The 22,010-nt window shown below is 27.1% G+C and overlaps 1 protein-coding gene across 1 annotated transcript in view; it reads left to right on the top strand.

The window, feature by feature from the left end:
• The first annotated feature begins 1,277 nt into the window (after positions 1-1,277).
• Positions 1,278-22,010, top strand: part of LOC107456168 (TOM1-like protein 2) — a 32,308-nt gene continuing 11,575 nt past the window's right edge. The window contains exons 1-11 of the mRNA XM_087151722.1: positions 1,278-1,469; positions 5,319-5,384; positions 7,517-7,601; positions 7,687-7,771; positions 8,943-9,089; positions 12,070-12,204; positions 14,677-14,745; positions 14,885-15,082; positions 15,653-15,731; positions 18,028-18,152; positions 19,853-19,931. Of these exons, the coding sequence (XP_087007848.1) occupies positions 5,321-5,384; positions 7,517-7,601; positions 7,687-7,771; positions 8,943-9,089; positions 12,070-12,204; positions 14,677-14,745; positions 14,885-15,082; positions 15,653-15,731; positions 18,028-18,152; positions 19,853-19,931 (1,066 nt within the window). The 5' untranslated portion in view covers positions 1,278-1,469; positions 5,319-5,320. The remainder of the gene's footprint in view (positions 1,470-5,318; positions 5,385-7,516; positions 7,602-7,686; positions 7,772-8,942; positions 9,090-12,069; positions 12,205-14,676; positions 14,746-14,884; positions 15,083-15,652; positions 15,732-18,027; positions 18,153-19,852; positions 19,932-22,010) is intronic.

Raw genomic sequence — 22,010 nt, 5'->3', positions numbered from 1 at the left:
GAGGAAATGTTGGAAATGCCTCATCCAACTCGTTGCCAGCACGTGTTTCACGCACAGTGTCTGGACAATTGGTTGCGCACGCGTCCACACAGGACATGTCCCCTTTGCCGACACGAAATCTAACTCTGTGTCAAAAGCCATTTTTTTTTAAAAAAATGGGACGAGTCCCCCTCATTGGGGACTCGTCCCATTTTTTTAAAATACACACAACGCCAACATTGGGCGTTTGGGTGCAGACCCCTTGAAAATGCATTGGACAGGGCTTTCTGGGGGGGTCACCCATTTCACATACACAATGGACTGCTTCACGAGAGGGCAGTGAGAACGTTTCCAATCATGGTGTCACGACAAAAGAGCAGTGAGAATCGAGGCTTGAGACTATTTATTGTGTCGTTTTGCGTTTCCAATTTTATTTTGCAAGGGTCACGGTGCTCAGCTATTTTTTCGAGTGACTGTAATAGACGACGAATACTTGCATCAATGGTTAATAATATTGAAAGGAAAAATAAGAAATGAATTATTCTTAAAGAACCATTTTACTTTTATAAATTGCGATGGAAAGAAAAGAAGAATCGTATGGATCGGGTGCGTATTCATTGAAAACGCATTTTTTTTCACAAAAATTAAAGGAACAGATCACCTTCGGAGAGCGTGTTAAAGTCGAATGGAAGGACAGGCATTTTGCAGTCATGAACCCTATAAATTATTCAAAGATGTTAAAGAAAGCTCAAGTAGCCAAATCTAGTAAACATGAATTGGTGATCAAAATGGGCTACAGGTGGCGAAGAGAAGAACTCTCTACCTATGACAACACTTCGCATGCTTTCACCCCTAGCGTGTGGGGAGTCATGGAAGAAGGAAGTACGTTAGTTTTCGTCTTGATTTTCAAATAGATTGAAATCCTTTAAGTTGGGAAACTACATGGAACTGAAAACTGCATAGAGAGTTCTGCTTTACGCCACCTGCAGCCCATTTCGATCGCCAATAGTGATTAATTGATAACTATTGCTGTTGTTGTTAATTTACGTCGCACTAGAGCTGCACAATGGGCTATTGGCGACGGTCTGGGAAACATCCCGGAGGATGATCCGAAGACATGCCATCCCAATTTTGATCCTCTGCGGAGGGGATGGCACCCCCGCTTCGGTAGCCCGACGACCTTGATAACTATTGCAAAGATATTAAAATCAGCCAATGAAATTTATTTATTTATTACTCATAGCGGCTGCTTAGCACCATTGAAAAATAAATAAATTAAAAAATTTAATAAGTGTGACTTCCACAACATTGAAATGAAAGGAAGTAACACAATATTTGTAATCAAAATTATTGCAGAATAGTAGTTGCGAATTCGATTGAAAATTATCATGAAAAAAGTTTTGTTAGAAAATACTTTGTAGATCATAAAAAACAAACATAAGTTCTTCGACTTCATATTTTTGAAGCATCAATTTTAACTTGCTTATAAAGTTAGTATTGCTTTAAAAGAATTTTTCCAATATGGCATTAATCAGTTCTCTTTAATATATACATTAATGTAGTTTTTTTTTTAAAAAGCTTTTATGTTACATTCTTCAATTTAAAGTTACTGTTCGCAATTTATAACAAAACGTTGAAAAATTTTTAATCTTATTTTTTCCCCTTCCTTAAATGTTATTAATGTTTATGATGGATAAGCTATTATTATTTAATGTAAATCAAATCTGTAAATTAAGTGCAAATATTTAATTGATTTATAATTAATAGATAAAAGTAGTCATTTTATCTAGAAATGAGTTTTTAGAAACAATGTCTATATCTGTGATAATATAGAAACAATGATCTTCACTGTTCTATATTATCTTGGAAATTATATATTATAAATTACCTATTAGAATTAAGGTCAAGATGCAAATGTAGAATAATGTTCAGTTGTTATACTAGGTAGTGGCTTCTTCCACCAAGTTTTTCAGTAAAATATATATATATATATATATATATATATATATATATATACAGCACAGAACCTTTTATCCGGAAATCAGAAAACCGGAAAACCAAAAAACCGGAACGAAATTCGATAAATTTTCCCATCATTAAAAAAAAAAATTTTTTTTTCCTCATAAGATTTCAGGATTTTTCTTTCTTTTTTTAAAGATGTTTACCTTACCATCATTTTGGAAATAATTATTAGCGTATTACTTCATCGTTTTTTCTTCTTTTTAAGATTATTTCCAAATATTTTTTTTTTAGTTGGCAATAGTTGGCAGTTTTTTTTAGTTTAACAATAAAAAAACGGCTTTTTGTAGCGATTCAGAAAACCGGAAAAATCAGTTATCCGGAATAGTGATGGTCCCGATCGTTCCGGATAATCGGTTCCCTACTGTATATATATATATGTATAGATATATATATTTATTGTAGTTGTTCATGTTGTTTCCCATCAAAAATTATCTCAGAATGGTAGTTGTGATTTCAATTGATACTCATTCAGGAAAAGTGTATGCTTCATAAATGTTCTTTTTCTAAACTGTCGAAATTTACTGTGTATTGTTGTCAGGTTTTCTCAGTATTTTTTTTCTTCAAAAAATTGTTAAAGGAGTTTAAATTATGATTTCCCTTATGGTAAAACTTTAGTAGACAAATAATTTCATTGACCTGAAGTGGTTTGTGTTATCACCATAAAGATATATAAAATTTTTGCCTCTGATTAAATTTTTTTGGATATCTAGGTAGGACTATAGATGATATATCTAATCCGATCTAGTCGCCTGGTTTGAGAATCAATCTGGTTAATCATGAGTACAGATTTAACAGTTGGGCTGAAAAGTTCGTAGGGTAACATAGAAAAAAAAATTTTTTTTGATAAAAATTCAATTTTATTATTCAATATATTTTCCTTCAAGGGTTACCTTCCTATTATTCAATATTTTTTCCTTCAAGGGATACCATTTATATCGTACAATTTGCCTTTAGCCTCAAAATAGGCCATTGTTTCGGTGATTACTTCTTCATCGGCGCCAAATTTCTTTCCAGCAAGCATTCTCTTGAGGTCTGAGAACAGGAAAAAGTCACTGGGGACCAGATCTCGAGAATAGGGTGGATGCAGAAGCAATTCGAAGACCAATTCATATAATTTTGCCATTATTTTCATTGACTTGTGACACGGTGCATTGTCTTGATAAAACAGCACTTTCTTCTTCTAATGGGGCCGTTTTTCTGCAATTTTGTAGCTCAAACGCTCCAATGACGCTATGTAATAGCCGCTGTTGATGGTTTTTCCCTTTTCAAGATAGTCAATGAATATTATACCATGAGCATCCCAAAATACTGACGCCATAACTTTGCCAGCTGACTGTTGCGCCTTTCCACGCTTTGGAGTTGGTTCGTCTCGTGCACTTCACGCGGCTGACGGTCGGTTGGACTCCGGTGTGAAATTATGGAGCCATGTTTCACCCATTGTCCTATATTGATGCATAAATTCGGATTTATTACGATTAAACAGCTTCAAAAACAGCTCAGAATCATCAATTCGATGTTGTTTTTGTCCAATTGGGAGCTAGTGCGGCACCCACTTTGCCTAGAACTTTCCCATACCCAAATATTCATTCACGATATGTTCAACACATTCCTTTGATATCTTTAGAGTCTCAGATGTTTTGATCAACTTCACTTACGGTAATCTAAAATTATTTTGTGGACTTTTTTTATGTTGTCGGTAACAGCCTCTTTGGGGCGACTACTGTGTGCATCGTCAGTGCTCATTTTGCCTCGTTTAAACTTAACTCTCAATGGTTGATTTTCCTGGTACAGAGTCCGAATAATGTTTCCCAAGCCAAGCCTTGGCTTCAAGAGTATTTTTTTCGCTAAAAAGCAATGCTTTAAAAACACACAAAATTCCTTTTTGTCCATTGTTCTTAAACTAACAAAAGTTGCTTCACTAAAAATACTATATCTCACAAACTAATAGTCCGACAGCTGTCAAATTCTGGTCTTTCAAAGGTTAGAACTAACTAAAAATCATATGTATTTAATAATAATAGCCTCCTACGAACTTTTCAGCCCAACTGTGAGCTTATTATTATAGAATATTAACATTATTTTCAAAACGACCAGAATGTGATGGATTGGAAATGATTTATTTTATGTTTGATACATTGAACGATGTAAAAGTTAAACTTCCTTTAATTATTTTTTTAACTGAGTTGATAATTAAGGAAAAATAGCATATCTCTTTGAATTAATCATTTTCACTTATGGAATGCAAATTTCACTTCTATTGGGAATGTCAGTGTATTGAATCTCAGACAATGGCCTGTAATCTTTTTTTCTTCTTTTCTTTAAAAGAAAAAAAATATTTGTCCAAAGAATACTCGGTTGTTGTCCTTCACAAAAAAAAAAGAAAAATCGTGTCAGGAATTCCAGATAATGGCCCTACAACTAAAAAAAAATTAGGATATAGTGGTATTTTTTTAAAATTAAGGGTTATTAGATGATATTTCTTGTTTTGAAGTTTTTCATAATCTATCATTAGTGGAGAACTCATAACCATTTCTATTAGAAAAAATATGATTGTTAAGTGTTCATTTTAAATTTTTTTTTTATAAGCTGATTGTTTTTGTATCTTTATATTCAAAAATTAAGCAAATTACTTTGTGGATAAATTGCAATTTTACATATTTTTATTTATAATTATTTAATATTTATTATAATAAATTATGATTTTTTACCCTAAAATTTTGACAGAAATTGTCAAAACAAAATGGGAGTTTAATTGAGCACTGCTAATTTTTATGTACTGTTATTAATCATTACTACTTCATATTTATAATAGCTAATAATTTTTTATATCAAAATTTTAGTTTAATATTGTTTTTGACAATTGTCGAAAACTATGCTAACCTCAAATTGTCTGCTGTATTTGTTTCCTGCTGGTTATTTCCATATTGGGGCCAACTGCAAATGCCAATCTATACTCTTAGAGTTAGTCGTTCTCTATGATGTCTTTTTTTTTTGTTTTTTTTTGAAAGATTTTTATGGCTCATTGCCTGAAAATTTGAAAATTATTTTGGCACAGGTGCTGATAAAGAGATACTCCCATTTTTTCTTTTATTTAAAAGATTTCTCAAACCTAAATGTGATTGGATGCGACTATTACTTAGAGGTGTTGAAAATGTTTTCTACTGGCAAAATGTAAGAAAAGTGAGATATAATGCTAAGTGGCAGAAAATATCAATATTAGGGGTATTCTGAATTTCATAAATTTGGCAGAGGTACACCTTCAAAAATATTCTGGATTTTTTTATTTGTTTGATTAAAATATTGCATTTGTCTTTCAGCTATGGCTGGTCTTCTAGCAACTCTTGGGGGTAATCCACTTAATACTCCAGTTGGACAAAAGATTGGTAAGTTCTCAGCATAAATTAATTTTTCAAGTTTTGTGGGAATTAAGTTTATTAGTTGAAAAGAAACAACAAAAAAACTATTATTAGGTTGATGTAGAGAGGTGATTCCTTTTTTTTAGAGCCACAGAAAATTAACAATTTTAGAAAATTTTAGCTGAGTATAATCACTAAATTAAATAATGTGTGTTGTACAATATTTTAAAAATCACATAACTGACAGTATATTGCAACTATAAATGAATGTTTCAAAGAAATAATACTGATAAAAAAATGAGTTTTATGAGAATGACATTAAAATTTTCAGGGGTGCCCACCTTCCAACAAAATTAATAAGCAAATACATAATTAATAAGCTATTTTAGTAAATTTAAAAATGTAAAATTTTTAATTTTAACAACTGCAATATTTTAGCGATATCATAATATAATCTATATCACTCAATTATACTACTATTAACTGTTAGTAACATTTTGCAAGGCAAGTGTTCATATAAAAAATCACGTAAAAAATACAGTAAAAAAAGTGCAGGGGAAAAAGTTCCACGAAAAAGAAATATAAGCCCCTTTCAGATTGCAATGAGAACTCACTTGTGAAATTGTAGAGTCACTTTAAAAACTGCATTAATTTAACAACCGATTTTCTCTAATGTTTTGCAAATAAATATTTGTTTGAATGTAATTATGTTTAATTCTATGCCAATTGAAACCAGTTGTAGAACCTAATGTAACAGAGGGGAAATCACCTGCAGGTATTTTATCCTAAGAAATGTATTAAATGTATGTGAAAACAAAAAATTGTGCAATAATATACTGCTTTAAGGTGCAATGTTTAATTAAATGGCATGATATTTCCCTGTAACTATTTGTCAAATTTGCAAAATGTCCCCTCTGTTACATTGCATTTTTTGAAGTTAATAAAAATGTGTTAGCAATTTAAAAAGTCTTATAATAATTTATTTTACCTTCAAATGTAATAATTAAAAAAATAAATTACAAATAATGTTTAGGATGTTCTAAATCACAGAATATATTGGAAATAACAGTGCATGCCAAAAATGTGGGATTTTCTTTCTCCCCTCTGTTATGGACCCTTTTAATTACCTGGCAATTAAATTATGAGGCTCTTTTATTATTTTATGCCATTTAATTAAACATTGCACCTTAAAGTAGCATATTATTGCACAATTCTTTGTTTTCACATATAATTAATTAATTTTTTAGGATAAAATACCTGTGTGATTTCCCCTCTGTTACGCTTGGAATTCTACTTAATATTGTAAAAAATATTTATATACGAATAGCCAGAAAATATTTTAAAGAATAACCCACCTCCTGAAAAAATTCCAGTTTTCATTCAATTAAACCACTGGTTATAAAAATTCTTATTACTTATTTTATGTGATTTTAAAGTTGCAAATCTAAGATATGTTTGTTTAGAAAAATGTCTCCTACCAAAAACTCTTTGGGAAATTTCCCCAAATTTCAGAAAACACTCCTTTAAATAATCAAAAATATCTCTTGAATCTTTTTTGCAGTTAAAAAACTACAAAAAAATATCTAAAATAGAAATTATGATGATTTTGAAAATTCAGTAATTTATTATGATATTACGACATGCGAGTTTCAAATCGCACATATAAATAATAAATTTTTGTCATGCTTTGATTTTTGCCAATTTCATCATAAATCCAAGTTACGTTTAGTTTTTTCTAGCATTTATAGCTACCGATTTCAATGTTGTTTTTAAAATACTGATACAGTTATGATATTATGATTCGCGAGTTATAAATCGTTTATTTAATTTATCACTTTTTACCATACTTTTTTTTATGCTGATTTCATTGTAAATCCAAGTTATTTTGCAAATTTTTTTTTTGGCAGTTTCTGCAATGCATCAACATCAAAAATTCCGAATTTAATTATGATGTGTGAATTTTAAATCATGCATTTAAATAATTACATAAAAATTTTTGTTACATTAAAAGTTTTTATACAATTTAATTATTTAATTTCATTCAGACCAACAAAATACATGTGTTATTTATTATAGTTTTGTTGTAAAACATTTCATTCATTTCGTAACATTGATAGATTTTACAGAATTTAAAATGAATTTGTTTCTTCTTACTCTAGAACAAGCCACAGATGCAGCCTTGCCATCAGAAAACTGGGCTTTAAATATGGAGATTTGTGATTTAATTAATGATACAGATGAAGGGTAATTGATAAATTTCTTAACTGAAAATTTAAAAAAAATCAATTTTCTTTTTTTAACAATATCTATATAAAATATTTTTTTGCAGGCCAAAAGATGCTGTGAAAGCTATTAAAAAGAGACTACAACAAAACACAGGAAAAAATTACACTGTAGTTTTATACACTTTAACAGTAAGTATTACAATCGTAGACATTCTTACATGAATAATAAAGAATCATCATTAAAATTTATAAAATGTTTATCATTAAAATTAATTTATCATTTAATTTAACTATTTTTAGTTGCTTAAACTTCGCTTAGTGATTTGTTATTATAGTCAGTATCCGTTTATGAAAAACTATTGTTTTATTAAGTTTTCTATTTATTACAGTAATTAATATATTTTAAAATTTATTTCTTAGAAATAAGTCTAGATTTGTTATTTGATTTTGAATTTAATTTATATTCATATAATGAAATTGCCTAAATAAACTTTTGCTAAATTTTTGTTTGCACTCTCATTGAAATTTACTTTAAATATATTTATATTACTCAAAACTTTTTTTTTTAAAATTTTTTCTTGATTTTTTTATTTCCTATTTTTTTAAAAAATTATTCTTGATTTAAGAAATTAATGAGACTTATGTATCCATTTAATAGGTTTAAATATTTAGAAATCTGGATCTATATAATTGTTTTTAGTAAAAAAAGAGAAAGGTATCTATTCTGTGAAAAATTGTTTTTGCAGTTAGTTTACACTTTACGTGAATAATTTTTTCTTTGTTTTTTCATGATTATAAATGCTATATCTTTAAGTGCTTCAGTGAGGATTAAAATTTCTTTATTTTTTTAACATAGTCATCTTTATCACCTTTTCCTTCACACTAATTAAATCAAATATGACAAGCTAATTGAAATAGTAGTAGTGATTGTAATGTAGTAACGACTGTTGCCAATTGAATTAATTCCTGGTTTTACTCTTATTTTTGTTATTGTATGCATAATTTATTGATTCCAGTTCTTATGTATAAGTTTGAATAGCTTCTTGAGTAACTGGCTTTTTTTTAAACATTTTTATTTGCTACTGTGATATGGTGAAATGTGAAACCAGGAAAATAATTTGCAAAGGTGAAAAAAAAAATTATGTGATTAAAGCATAATTGAAAGTACTGAAATGGGCATACTATAGTTTTGGTTTTATATAGAAGAATTTTTCTCAATGTCTAAACACTGAATAATTATTTGAAACTAAATAATTTTATAAAGTTCTTTGGAATTTTAAAAATTTTTAATATACTTAAATTTTTAAAAAAAGTATTACTGAAATATGATTTCAAACAATTAAAACAAAATTATTTTTAGGTATTAGAAACTTGCGTTAAAAACTGCTCCAAGCGATTCCATCTTCTTGTCAGCCAGAAAGATTTTATTCTAGAATTAGTAAAGCTTATTGGTCCTAAGAATGACCCACCTACTGCTGTCCAAGAAAAAGTTCTTAGTTTGATTCAGGTAATAATTGTTAAAGCATTCACTGTTATATTTGCACTCACTGTTATATATTATATGTATCTCATAACATATTGATTTTATAACTATGTTTATAACATTACATCTTAAAATTGCCAGACAATAAAGGGCTTTCTGCATTTACTTAAAAGTGTTCTTTTTATCACAAGAAAATTTGAGTTTTCTAATATCCGAAATTAGATTGCGATTTATTCTGTTTGTTTTCTCAGTTAGAAACAGATTCTAATACAAAATAAGATTATTATTTTTATTTTAAGTTTGAAATGTTTAAGAATTCATTTTAGCTTTGAGAATTTTTGTCTTTTTCAATCTTTTTTCTTATTTTTTTGGAATTTTTTTTAAAAAATAAAATTAGTATGGATTTCAAGTGTTTCTCTAGATATCATAAAAATAATAAATTATAGTCCTCTTACAGTTTTGTGTATTCTGATTGGGCAGAAAAGTTACATGTTATGATCATTTATGACAATGCTGAATTAGATACTTTTGGCTGTCATCAGCAAAATAATATTAATTACTATATGTTATAAGATTATTTATTATAAAGATTATTTACCCTTAAATAATTAATTTCCCCCTTATTTTAGGATATTTCCCATCAATGTTTATTTGTTATTACATTATTATTTATTATTTACCATTAATGCTTATTTATTATGTAATATACAAAGCTGTCTGATATTCTATATATATAAAAAAAAAAGAAAAACATTATTCCACTAAAGTTGATAATGGTCTAAATAAGCTGTTCCCAATTTTTCTTCTTCTATGAAACCCTAAATGATCAAAATTCTTTCTGTGGAACCTCGACTTTTATAAATAATAAAGTATATAAAAACAGTATAAAATTCAGTATATAAAAACAGTTTTGAGCATTAAATAACAAAAGGCTACTTTATTTTGAAAATATTAAATTAAAAGAATTATTTTTTCATAGAAAATCTTAAATTAGGTTTCATACCCAACGGTTGAATTTGCACTCCTGGAGTTGTATCTAATTTAGTTTTTAGCCTGGTGCGTATATATATATATATATAATGCTAAAAATATGCCAAAATGATTGTTGGTTTCGTATGGATTTTGAAAGCTATAAAGAGCTACTTTAAACATTGAAAATGGTTATTGGTGAAACATTTTTCTATATTAGCAAATTGAATTATTTTATGTTGATTTGAAAAGCGTGAGAGGAAATATTAATTCAATTTCTCTTAAAATCTCGTCAATTTCTTGTTCTGTATACTATTCAGGTTATTTAATAAATAGTGAAGTAAAAATAAAAGGTTTTTGATGAAAAATGTGTGCCCCAGAATTCTTTATTTACCTGAAATACTAAAACTTTACAGCTAATAAAATCGTATAAAAATGAATGTGAAATGAATATAAAATGTGTTCTCATTATAAAATCACTATAATACATTTTATATCTTATATCTGACATTGTTATATCTATTTTCTGTAACTCAGACCTATCCAAAAGCTTACGTGTTTTCTTCTGTAGCATGATGCATAGAAGGTTGGTTTATCTATGAAAGTGCAATGTTATAATTCTTTAATGATAATTAAATCACTGTATCATGTCAATTGTTTCTTTCAAACAAAGTAACAATACAAAGCAAGAATAAAATAATTTGAATTAAATGTAAGTGGATTATTTCATATTTTGTTAAATACAAAACACCTATTAGCAAAAGCTACTTAAATGTTGTTTCGAATGCCCAGAAAGTTAAAGTACAAAATTATCTGATGTATGAATTATTTTCAACTTTTTTTTTTAAAAATGGTTTTAAGCAAAAAAGGAAAAACAAAAAATTATTGTGAGCATTGAACCTGGTGCAGTTTTAGAAGATTGCCAGCATAGAGATCAAATTTTGTTAAAAACAATAGAAAATCTCATCAATTAGTTATATTCAATCGGTTTCTGCTTTTATTAAGGAAATTTTTTTCTGTACTGTATCCAGAAAAACAAGAAGAAAATGCAAAATAAATAAGAAGAAACCCAGAAAAATAAGCAAAATAAGAAGGGAAATGCAATTTAGAATGTTTACAACTAATTTCTATAATTTAGGGTAATTATAGCTTTTTCTTTTTGTAACCAAAACCTTATCCACTTTTGAATTTTATTTTCAGTTTTTCATTTGTTGTAAATTTTATGAGTTTCTTCTTTAAATCTGGTGATTGCGATGTTTACATTTGAGAAAGGATTAATAAACCAATCTGGTATTACCTTGTGTAAGATATCCTGGTGTCTCTCATTAAACAGCGTGCATAGCATTTTTAAAAAGTGCTTAAAGGTGCTTATTTTCGATTTTCGTATTTTAAAAGTCCTTAAAGGTGCTTTTTTCATAGGGTGTTTTTAAAAAGTGCTTAATTTCCCTTTTCCAAAATTAGATTTTCCCTTTACTTTGTTGATTTTTGCTACGAATTATGCAGAAAGACACTGTTCACACTGTTCTATTCAACGTTTTCACAATTAATTCAACCCCAATCTATTTCTGCTTATCGTCAGTCCGTAGCGTATGAAAACGCCATTCGATTTACACGATTAAAAAATGTTGACAATTGTCAAAAACAATGCCAAAAGTTTTAAAATTTTTTTTTTGACTTGACGGTTAAAACCAGATAAAACCATCAATTGTCAAAAACTTTCCAATCCTACGTAATTGTGTTTTTTTTAAGTGCTTAAAAATATTATTTAAGTGCTTGAAAAGTGCTTCAAAGGTGTTTATTTTTTGTTGAATAATTTGGCTATGCACCCTGCTAAAATCTGTATGAAGAGTATCCAAATATTGACAATAATAATTAAATCTTCCTCACCAATAGAGATCGATAATAAATTTAGAAAGTGGATTTTCTATGCATCATTAAGAAATGAAAAATTATTGCAAACTTATTATGACATTTGTGAGCAAAGACCTCTAGTATTAATATAGTTTTATTTATATTTTATTGCTTTTCATTTTAGAGCTGGGCTGATGCTTTTCAGAATAATCCTGATATGCAAGGAGTTGTGCAAGTGTATCACGATTTGAAACAAAAGGGAATAGAATTTCCCATGACTGATTTGGATACAATGGCCCCAATTCACACTCCACAAAGGGTAAAATATTAATTATTTATATTATTCAATTTATCATATTTTTTTTATAAGTTCTTTATATACAGGATACTAGTTGTAATGTTAATTAACTTTTCTGCTATTTTTTAATTAACTTCCTACTGTTTTTAATTGTTTTACATATTCTGTTATCAATTATAAATCCTGCATTGGCAAAAAAAGTTTTTTTTCCCAATCATTATGAAGTTTTATTAAATTTGGAAAATATATGCTATTTATTAAATTGTATTAAAGATAAGTTGTTGCAGTTTCTAAAAGTGTTAACTTTTTATTGTAAATTTTTTGTTATTAAATTAATTATAAGTTATTAACTAAGTAAAAAATAAGCTTACAGTTCTTATTTTTAAGAACTTTGTCTTTATTTCTTTATTGTTGCAATTAAATGATATGGTTTCTTGTTCATAAGCATTAAAAAAAATTTAAATCCCACTTTGTTATTTTGAGATTTTTTTAAAGTAAATATATTTTTCTAAAATCTTAATATATAGAATTTAAAGTTTAAAGACCATTTTGTTAAAAAATCTCAGGGTTATTCTCAAGTATTTTTAAAAGCTTTTTAAACTCCCCAACTTTTGAGTTTTTATTATTGCACTTTATTGTCAGATTTTATGAACATACCTTTTAAAATTCTTTTGTGCCATCTAATTCAGTTTACAAGGACAATCTTATTTTTCATTTTTCATTTTGGTTTCCAAGTTTAATTTCCCTTAATGGTATGTAACTCTTTAAAAGGCCTAACTGGTTTATCTGAAAGCTAATATCTTCATTGCATTCAGAATATGTTAAATTAGTTTTAATTCCTTTTATCAATTATATAACAATATTACATTATTTTTAATTATATATTATATAACTTAAACATTTATCTATGCATCTATCCATTAAATTAAATTTTTTTTATTTATATTTACACTTATAATAAGTTAAGGCTAAGCTTTTAAGGTTGTTTAATATTTTACTCTTTTAGTTAAATTTGAAACATGTAAATAAAAATTATTGTTAAAGCAAGTTGCTAAGTATTAAGTTTCATTTGGAGCAAATGTACAGTGCGCCAAAAAAAGAACAGGCCAACCTGTATTACTTTTGATCTAATGATTGAATTTTCATGTTCTAGCACTCAGTCTTAATGGCCCGAGGGGGTGATCTCAAATATGTACTTATTTGAACTCACCCCCTCGAGCCATTAAAATTGGGTCCTAGAATGTGAAATTCCGATCATTAGATCAAAAGTTATTCAGGATGGTCTGCTTTTCTTTGTGCACTGTACATATCTCTAATGAGATAAATGGAAGTTTTTATCATAATTTTTTTTTAACGAATACTATTACTTCAGAAGATAAGAGAAGAAATTTAAATGTTTGATTTGCTTTAATTTGGCATTATATAATCATTGAAATATCTTTGGATAAATTATGTTTTTCAAATATGTAATTTTTCTTATTCAATGCTTTTTTTAATCAGATTAATTTATCAGGTCTCACTCTCTTTTTAGAATTTTTTTTAGTCTGGATGATAATGTGACATCATTAGACATTTTAGATATTTTTTTTTTAGTTGAATAATTCTTTTTCAAAGAATGCATTATATTTTCTTTTCTTTAAATATAAATTATATTTTCTTTTCTGTTTTAATAATAGTAATGAATCATATCTGAGCTTGAGCAATACAGAATTTGTCTTTAATAATAATAAAAATAAATAGGAATAATACATTTTTCATAATTGAGTTTGAGTTTTTCCTAGTTGATTTCCATAGCATATGAAAGCGCCAATCCACATGTGCGTCTACTGAGCTGGGATCGGTGAGATTCTTGTACTCTCTTGTGCAACTCTTCTGCATTTTGCAAGATATTCTCATTTTCAGGCTTCATTTTCCACTGTCTGAAGTCGAACAGAAAAATCTCTCGATCTTTTCATGGTGGCTAATATTATCTACAAAAAGTTCTTTGTCAGAGACTAGTTATTTTATCATGATCATGTAAAGTCTTTGAAAATTATTTTGCATTTTATTAATGTATATAGTGCTTAAAAATACTTTTTGAGTGCTTAAAAAGTACTTAAAAAGTGCTTATTTTTTGTTGAAAGATTTTGCTACGCACCCTGTAATTAATATAATTTTTTTTTCAGAATTTACATTCAACAAGAATTGTTCTTAATAATAATGATAATAAGTTAACTATAACTTTTTCAGGATTATTGGGGTTTTTATTATAATTTTGAACTAGTCTATTTAGTCTGATTCATACTTATATTACAATTTATTTTAGGATTAGCACTTAGTAAGAAAATTTATTTAGAATCTTTTTTTTTTCATAAATACTGTTATTTCAACTGTAACTTAGAATTTATTATTAAAAAAAATGCTAAATGCCTTTTAATTCAGAATTTGCACTTAATAAAAAATCACTTGCTTCTATTCAAAACTAGCTGTTATTATAAAAAACATTGATTCCAGAGTGTTCCAACGCCTGCAACATCTTCTGCTGTTCGGCCGTCTTCTGACCAAGTAGCTCACCCAACACCAGTTAGTAAAGCTTTTATTTATTTGATTTATTTTTTTAATAGTTAAAGGTAGTTGAAAGTGATATTAATTAAAAATTTTATAATGTTAGAAAAATTATTATTTCTTTATTAATTATAACATATTTTTAATTAATTACTAGGTATTCCAGCCACTACGTTCAAATCCTATGCCAGATGTTTTGCCACCTCAAGCTTTGCCTCTCACTTTGAATCAGGAACAATTAGCCAAACTACGCAGTGAATTAGATATTGTCCAAGGTAACATGAAAGTTTTTGGAGATATGTTAACTGAACTTACTCCTGGTAAAGAACACCCTCAAGATTTGGAACTTTTGCAGGTATAGGATCTTATTTCAGAAGTGTTTTATTCCATACTTAATCAAATATGTTAAACTATTTGTGCTATTAAATAAATTAGAAAAAAAATATATTAAACAATCTATATTTCATTTAAAAAAATCATGACTTCTCTTGCTTTTATCTCAATGCCATTCAATTATAGTTTCCAGCTTAAAGAGTTTATTTTATTACTGAGTTTCTTGGGATGTATATTATTCTCTCTATATATAATAAAATAAAGAAATGAAGCACACTAAATAATGATGATTTTGTAACCACAATCCTCAAAAACTGCAATAAAATTGAAACGTCAAGCAGTGAGTTTGTTTAACCAAATATAAGGAAAGATCCGCAAGCCACATGAGACGTGCATGATTTCAATTCCATTCTTTTCATTTTTTTTTCTAAAATACCATCACAACAATGTTGCCAAATGCAGCAGAATCAATGTAGAGCTGCGTAATGGGAAGACAAAAAACAATGTGGGACGACGAAGCAGTTAGATCAAAAACGCAAACCTGCTGGTTGCTGCGGACTGTTATTTATTAATAAATCTTTGTTTATTTTAGGAATTACAAAAAACATGTTATGCTATGCAAAGTAGAATTGTGGATCTTATTGACAGGATAGGAGTAGAAGAAATTACGAGTATGTTTTAACCTTTTTAATAGTTTTGTTTACATACTCAAAAATTGTATGTTATTTGTTATAAATGTATACTCTTATTTTTAGAGTATCATGTTAATGTTGATTTGTTTATATGTAAAATGAAACATGAGTTAAGCATTTTGTGCTATGAATTAGTTAAAAAAAAAAGAACAAAGTATGAAGCATTTTTCCTAAAGTTTACATTATTACAAATCAAGTTTAGCTTTTCTATTTTTATAAAATTAGTGGAAATAGAGCAATAATTTTAATTAATATTGGGGTACAAAAATTTATTAGTTTTTTTCTGAAAATTTTTGCAATTATTTTATGCTTTAATATTTGGATAATAAATTATTTATATATTGCTAAATAATGTTATTTCAATGTAAAATTTTACTTTCTTATCATTCATGAAATATCTATTTTGAATCAATGTTGAGGCTTAAAATTTCAAATAAAATGTTATGTTTGAATAGCTAATTTGCTCAAATAATATAGGAAAATATTATTTATATCGGAAATTAAAGTTTTAAGTTCTCAACGTACATTAGCACAGACTTTTATATTCTTTTTTACTCTGAATCTGAGCACAGGGCTTCTATCATAGTTTTCTATCTCAATCTATTTGTGGCCAGATATTTTGCCTCTCTACATCTTTCCCTATTGCTTTCAATTCATTTACAATCGTCCTGTGCCGAGTATTTTTAGGTCTTCCTCTTTTTCTAGTGCCCTGAGGCTTCCAGCCAAAACTTGTTTTACTTTAAAGTTTTCAGGTTTATGTAGATCATGACCAATCCATTTACGTTTTTTAATTTCCAGATCAATGTTTCTGTTTTGCTTTTTCAAGGATTTTTGTATTACAAAATTTTTGGAACCACTTGATACACAAGATTCTTCTTAAACAGTTGTTAATAAATACTTGAAGATTTTTCATGTTATTTTTATTGCAGTGCCATGTCTCAGATCCATTTAGTAGGACAGATAGGAATTAATATTGAAAATTCTAATTTTTGTTGAATTTATGTTTTTGTTTTTCACATACATTAAGTAGTTCATTTAATTTAGAGATGTATCTATTCCTAACCTCTTATGGTTTTAAAACTATTTAGGCTTATTCTATGTACGTCAATTTGTTTTGAAATATAATGATGGTAATTACTTTCAGTTTATTTTTTATACAAAAAAAAAATGTTTTACTTTTACTCACTTTTATTATTATTGATGCAATGATCCAAACTAAAACAAGGGAGTTATTTTAAATATAATATTTTAACTTAATTTTTTTTTTTTTTTTACAAGCCAAGTCTTTGGTTCATTGATATAGTTGAATAGTTATATAACTTTTCTCCCTTTTTTAAAGTTGGGTTGAAGTTAATTTTAAACCATTTTTTTATTTTTGGTGACAAAATGACAAAATATATTTAGTGCAAGACTTTTTAAAGTTCTTATTATTAAAAAAATTATTTTTGTTGCAAAATTATATACTATAATAGATTTTTTAAAAACTAAGCTTGTTTTCCCTTTTTTTTTAAATGCTTGTTAGAGGTAAGCTATTAATCTTCCATTTATATTAAACATGTAATGTATCTTTTATAATTCACTTTTTTAAATTTTTGACTACTTATATTTCAGTAAATAATTTTAACAGTAAAATTCAATTTAATCCTTAATCATAAAATTACCTTTTTGCTTATATGCTCACTGTTTTATATTTATGAACATATAATTCTTAACACATTTAAGTATCCTGCTTGCAAATGAAAAAGAAAAGTATTGATACTGCCTTTACAGGGCATGAAAGGATTATTAGGTTCAAAAATAACAAAACAACCTTTTATGATTGAGTAATATATATTTTATTATTTGAAATTGTTCAGGATAATACATTTTTATATGTCAAGTACTTTATGATCAAAAAATCTTTTTTAATTAAACATTTAAAAAAAAAATTGTTTTTTTAAATTTGTCACTTCGAAATTTTGAACATAAAACAGTGGGATATGTTTAATTTTTATGTAATCTTATAAAAGTATTTTCCATAACTTTTCCGAGCAAAAAAATATTTTTTCGGGTTAAAGTAAAGTTTTAAAAATTCTATATTTTTTTAATATCATTTAATTTTTCAGTATATTTAGTATGTTTTGTTTTTATTGAAATTTATTGTTGAACATTCTGAGTATTATTGAAATTATGAGCAGATGTTTTTAATGTTATAGTTTTATTTGTATTGTTGTTTTATAACAGAAACTCATTCTATTTTTTTCTGTAAAGTTAACATAATTTCTGTTTCTTTTAGGTGACTTACTTAGAATTAATGATGAACTTAACAATTTATTTCTTCGTTATGATCGTTATGACAAGAAACGCACAGCCATGACATCAAATGTTGAGCACAAGTTACCTCCACCCCCGAGTGCTGAGGTAAAATTAAAATGTTCAATAAAAAAATTAATTTTATTTAGTGATGTAATGTAATTTGTTATCTTATCATTAGCTTAATACTTATACATTGGATGGTTACCATGCAAAGCCTTGAGAAAATTTCCAAGCTTCTTCATCCATGCATTAGCTTGGTTATTTATTTGATCCTAATTGACTTGTATTTTTCTGCCATTCAGTTGACACAAATGATGGAAAATATGGGTAAAGAAACATGTGAATGCAGCAAAAATTACTCAAACAGAATGGATTTATAAATTTCTCTTGCAATTGCTGAAAATAAATTTGTCTTAAGAACTGAATGCAGCAAAAATTACTCAAACAGAATGGATTTATAAATTTCTCTTGCAATTGCTGAAAATAAATTTGTCTTAAGAACTTGTTAGAATTTCTGCCTGGTACTTAGCTGACGAATAGACCGTAAATTTTTTTTATTTAATATAAATGGGATCTTTGAATCATCCAATCAGTTTGTTTTTAGTGTATAATATTTTGTTGCAGGATAAAAAATATTTTTATTTATGATTATGAAAAAAAAAAAAAAACTAAAAAATTTTAAGGAAATTATTCTTTTAGATTGTTTTCAAAAAGTAAAGCAATTTTGGATAACTTATATTTAGATTTGAATTTTAGATATTAGATCTACTATATTTCATAAAATTAATTTGGTACAGTAGAAAACCATTTATTCGGCATCGAGAAAACAGGGAAAAATTTTGCTCAGTTTTCCGCCATTTTGAACTAGAACGATTGTGGAATAAAATGAAAATTTGACTCATCAAAGGAAACAATATTTTCCAATTGAACAAATTTTGATTCTTTAGAATTACGAAAACATTTGCAGGTTTTTCTTGGTGTGGAATCACATCTGCTTTCATGAAAAATTGTCTGCTTTTATTAAAAAAATAAATGGAGAAGTTTGTTTATTATTCTAAGTATGCAATTATTTATTACTGATAACAGACATTATTTCATGAATAGATTGCAGTTTTTTTTAAAAGTATAAAGTATAAAGATACATTTCTGATTCCACAAAGTTTTGAGTGTTTCTCCCCCTCCCCCCATTTACAAAAAAATTTGTGCTCAATAAATTTTAAGATTAAGTTTTTAAAAAAAATTCAGGTCTTATAATGTCCTGCCTTTCCGAGGTTTTAATATTTATATTAGTGCCTTTTTTAACTATCGTTTCCGTTTGATAATTTTCAAGTGTTGTTTTTATTTAGTTTAATAAGTTTTCCTTTTATTGTATCATTTTCTTTTTTCCTTGTAATTTGGTATGAATTATAATGCGTTTTCTAATCATTGGTTTTGTTTATATAAATTAATTTTGGTGATTTTAATCAATCTTCAAGAAATAAATATGTGAATTTTGCATTTTTTAAATTTATTTTTCTTGTCTAAACTTGTAAATGTTTTTATTCTTTTGAATGTTATTTTTCTACCATTTTTTTTTTGAATTTAGGAGAGCTTTTCTTATTTTTTCTTATTTTAAAATGTGTTACTCTTTTTCATTGAATTTTGGGTTCAATAAAACATGGATTAATGGCACCTTTTTACCTGATCCGGAAAACCGGTAAATTCAGGCATCCGGGATAGTGATGGTCCCGAGCATCCTAGATAATTTGTTCTTTACTGCATTTCATTATGTGAATAATATATCCTGTTTTATTTTTATTCATTAGAATCCTATAGATAAGCCACTAATAGATTTTGGTGAAGCTTTCGAAGATGGGGATACAGCTGCAAAACTTTCAAATTTGAGTAAGAGAATAATTATTATGTAATTTGTACTTGAAAACTATTTTTTAGTCTATTTCAGTCAAACTTGCTTATAAAGAGCCCTGAGTTACTCTGAATCTGGATTTAATAAAGAATTAGGAAATACTTATTTGGTACTAATTGAAGCATTGCTCTTATTAAATGAGCAAAACCTTGTTTTAGAGAGCAATATTTTTGTGATTTATAAAATTTCTATGTATTTCCATCAGTTCAGATAATTCCTTTTTCGTAAAATTCCTTTAAGATTTCAAAGACATCGAACTGAAAGTGATAAATCATTAGGCTAGCCAACACATTAACTTTTTTTCTAAAGCAGGGGTGTAAAATGACAATGTTTTTTGGGCCGTGAATCTTATCCGAAGAACAATAACTCCACAAAGCGATATTAAGACAGCTCAAAGCAAACTAACTTCTGTTGTACTGTGCAGAAATAAGAAACGAAGAAAGTATAACATTTTTAATTTAATATGTAATTATGCACTGTAATAATTTTTGCACAAACTCATTCTTTCCAAGCATTTGAATATAACGAATAAATATTGTTGACTTTTTGCACTCTTCATAAGCGAGTTCGACCGTATATTAATTTTAGTATGTATAAGTTATATTATTAGTTCACAATTTAATTCTTGTATTAAAAAATTTATTTAGCAGAATTTGCAAATGTATGGTCGTTTAAAATTATACATTGGTTAAATTTGAATTTTAAACAATGACACTAAAAAAATGGAATGTATCCCTATACAGTTAAACTTGCAATTAACAGACAAATTCTTAATTTTTTGATCTTTGTGGTGTTTTCTCAATTCTGCCTTTTTTTAAAATTTTGACGAGGAAAAAGTTTAGAGATATTTTAAAAAGGAATCTCAGCAATTTTCCTAAAAAATAATCTGCTGTGCCATACCCACTTCCATGCTAAAGGGTTTCTGCTACTTGGAATACTATTTACATTTGTTTAACTCTATGTAGTAGCTCATTAATTCCTATAAAAGAAACATTTTATTAACAAGTAATGACTTTCTATTGATTTTTTTTCTAAAGGTAAAATAGAAAAAGTACAGATAAACTCAGGAGTCAGATTATTAAAACATTTGTTTGGAAAAAATATCAAAACAATTATAAGATATTTAAAAAAAAATACTAAGTCCTGCATTAGTGAATGAAATATGAAGTTGCCTGCAATGTGATAAGCGTTTCACACCAGCCATTTTTACTCTACTCTATAATCATTGAAGATGACACTTTCAGATTTAAATTTAAAAAAAAAAAAAAAAATTCTGAAGAAATATTTGGAGGACTATTTTAGAGATGCTTAGGCCATGGCATTTCTCATATTTATCAATGAAGTTTAAAACTTTCAGAGGTGAAAGAGACTAGCAATAAATGACGAACGAAAAAAGTGTTTAAGAAACACCCTCTGTCAGAAAATATAGCAATAAATTTGTAACTTGTATTGCTTACTTTGGTTATTGCAATAATGCAATACATGTAATAATTCCATAAAATTTAATGAGCCGAACTTAAATATTTATGAAAATGTAGATATTTGTATAACGAACTATTTATTAAAAAAAATATTTTGTTTTACATTTTTTTTGCTATACTTTTAGAAATATTCAATAAATGTAAACAAAATTTTTGGAGCAATTTTTGATTAATTATAAAATTATTATTTTAAAAAGAACAATATGTTAAAAATTAGGCAAGGCATGAGCATTTAAAGTAATTCTTTCATGTTTTGCATTAAAAAAAAAACATTAAATTTTTTTCCCTTCATAATTTTGTAGTGAATTGTATTTAGTAACTAATGAAAAAAGTCCAATTTGAAATTTTGAACATTTAAGAAATTTCTTGCAATTTTCTTAGTAGTTTTTGTACATTTTTAAAGAAAGCTCTTAATGATGATATATTTTCTACAAATGTCAATTTGTACTAAGTTTGTTTAACAAAATTTCTTAAAAAACAGGATTCTTGCTGTCCTAAAATGTCCTAAAAAAGTGCTAAAATTTTCCCCAAACTTTTTTAGGGCCTAAAAAGTGCTAAAATTTCTTCTGAGTGCTA

Source organism: Parasteatoda tepidariorum, chromosome 9, assembly GCF_982258835.1.
Source record: "Parasteatoda tepidariorum strain Cologne lab strain chromosome 9, Ptep-v5.0, whole genome shotgun sequence".
NCBI lineage: Eukaryota > Metazoa > Arthropoda > Arachnida > Araneae > Theridiidae > Parasteatoda > Parasteatoda tepidariorum.
The sequence above is the reverse complement of the archived record's forward strand: the minus strand, read 5'-3'. Positions and strand labels throughout refer to the sequence as shown.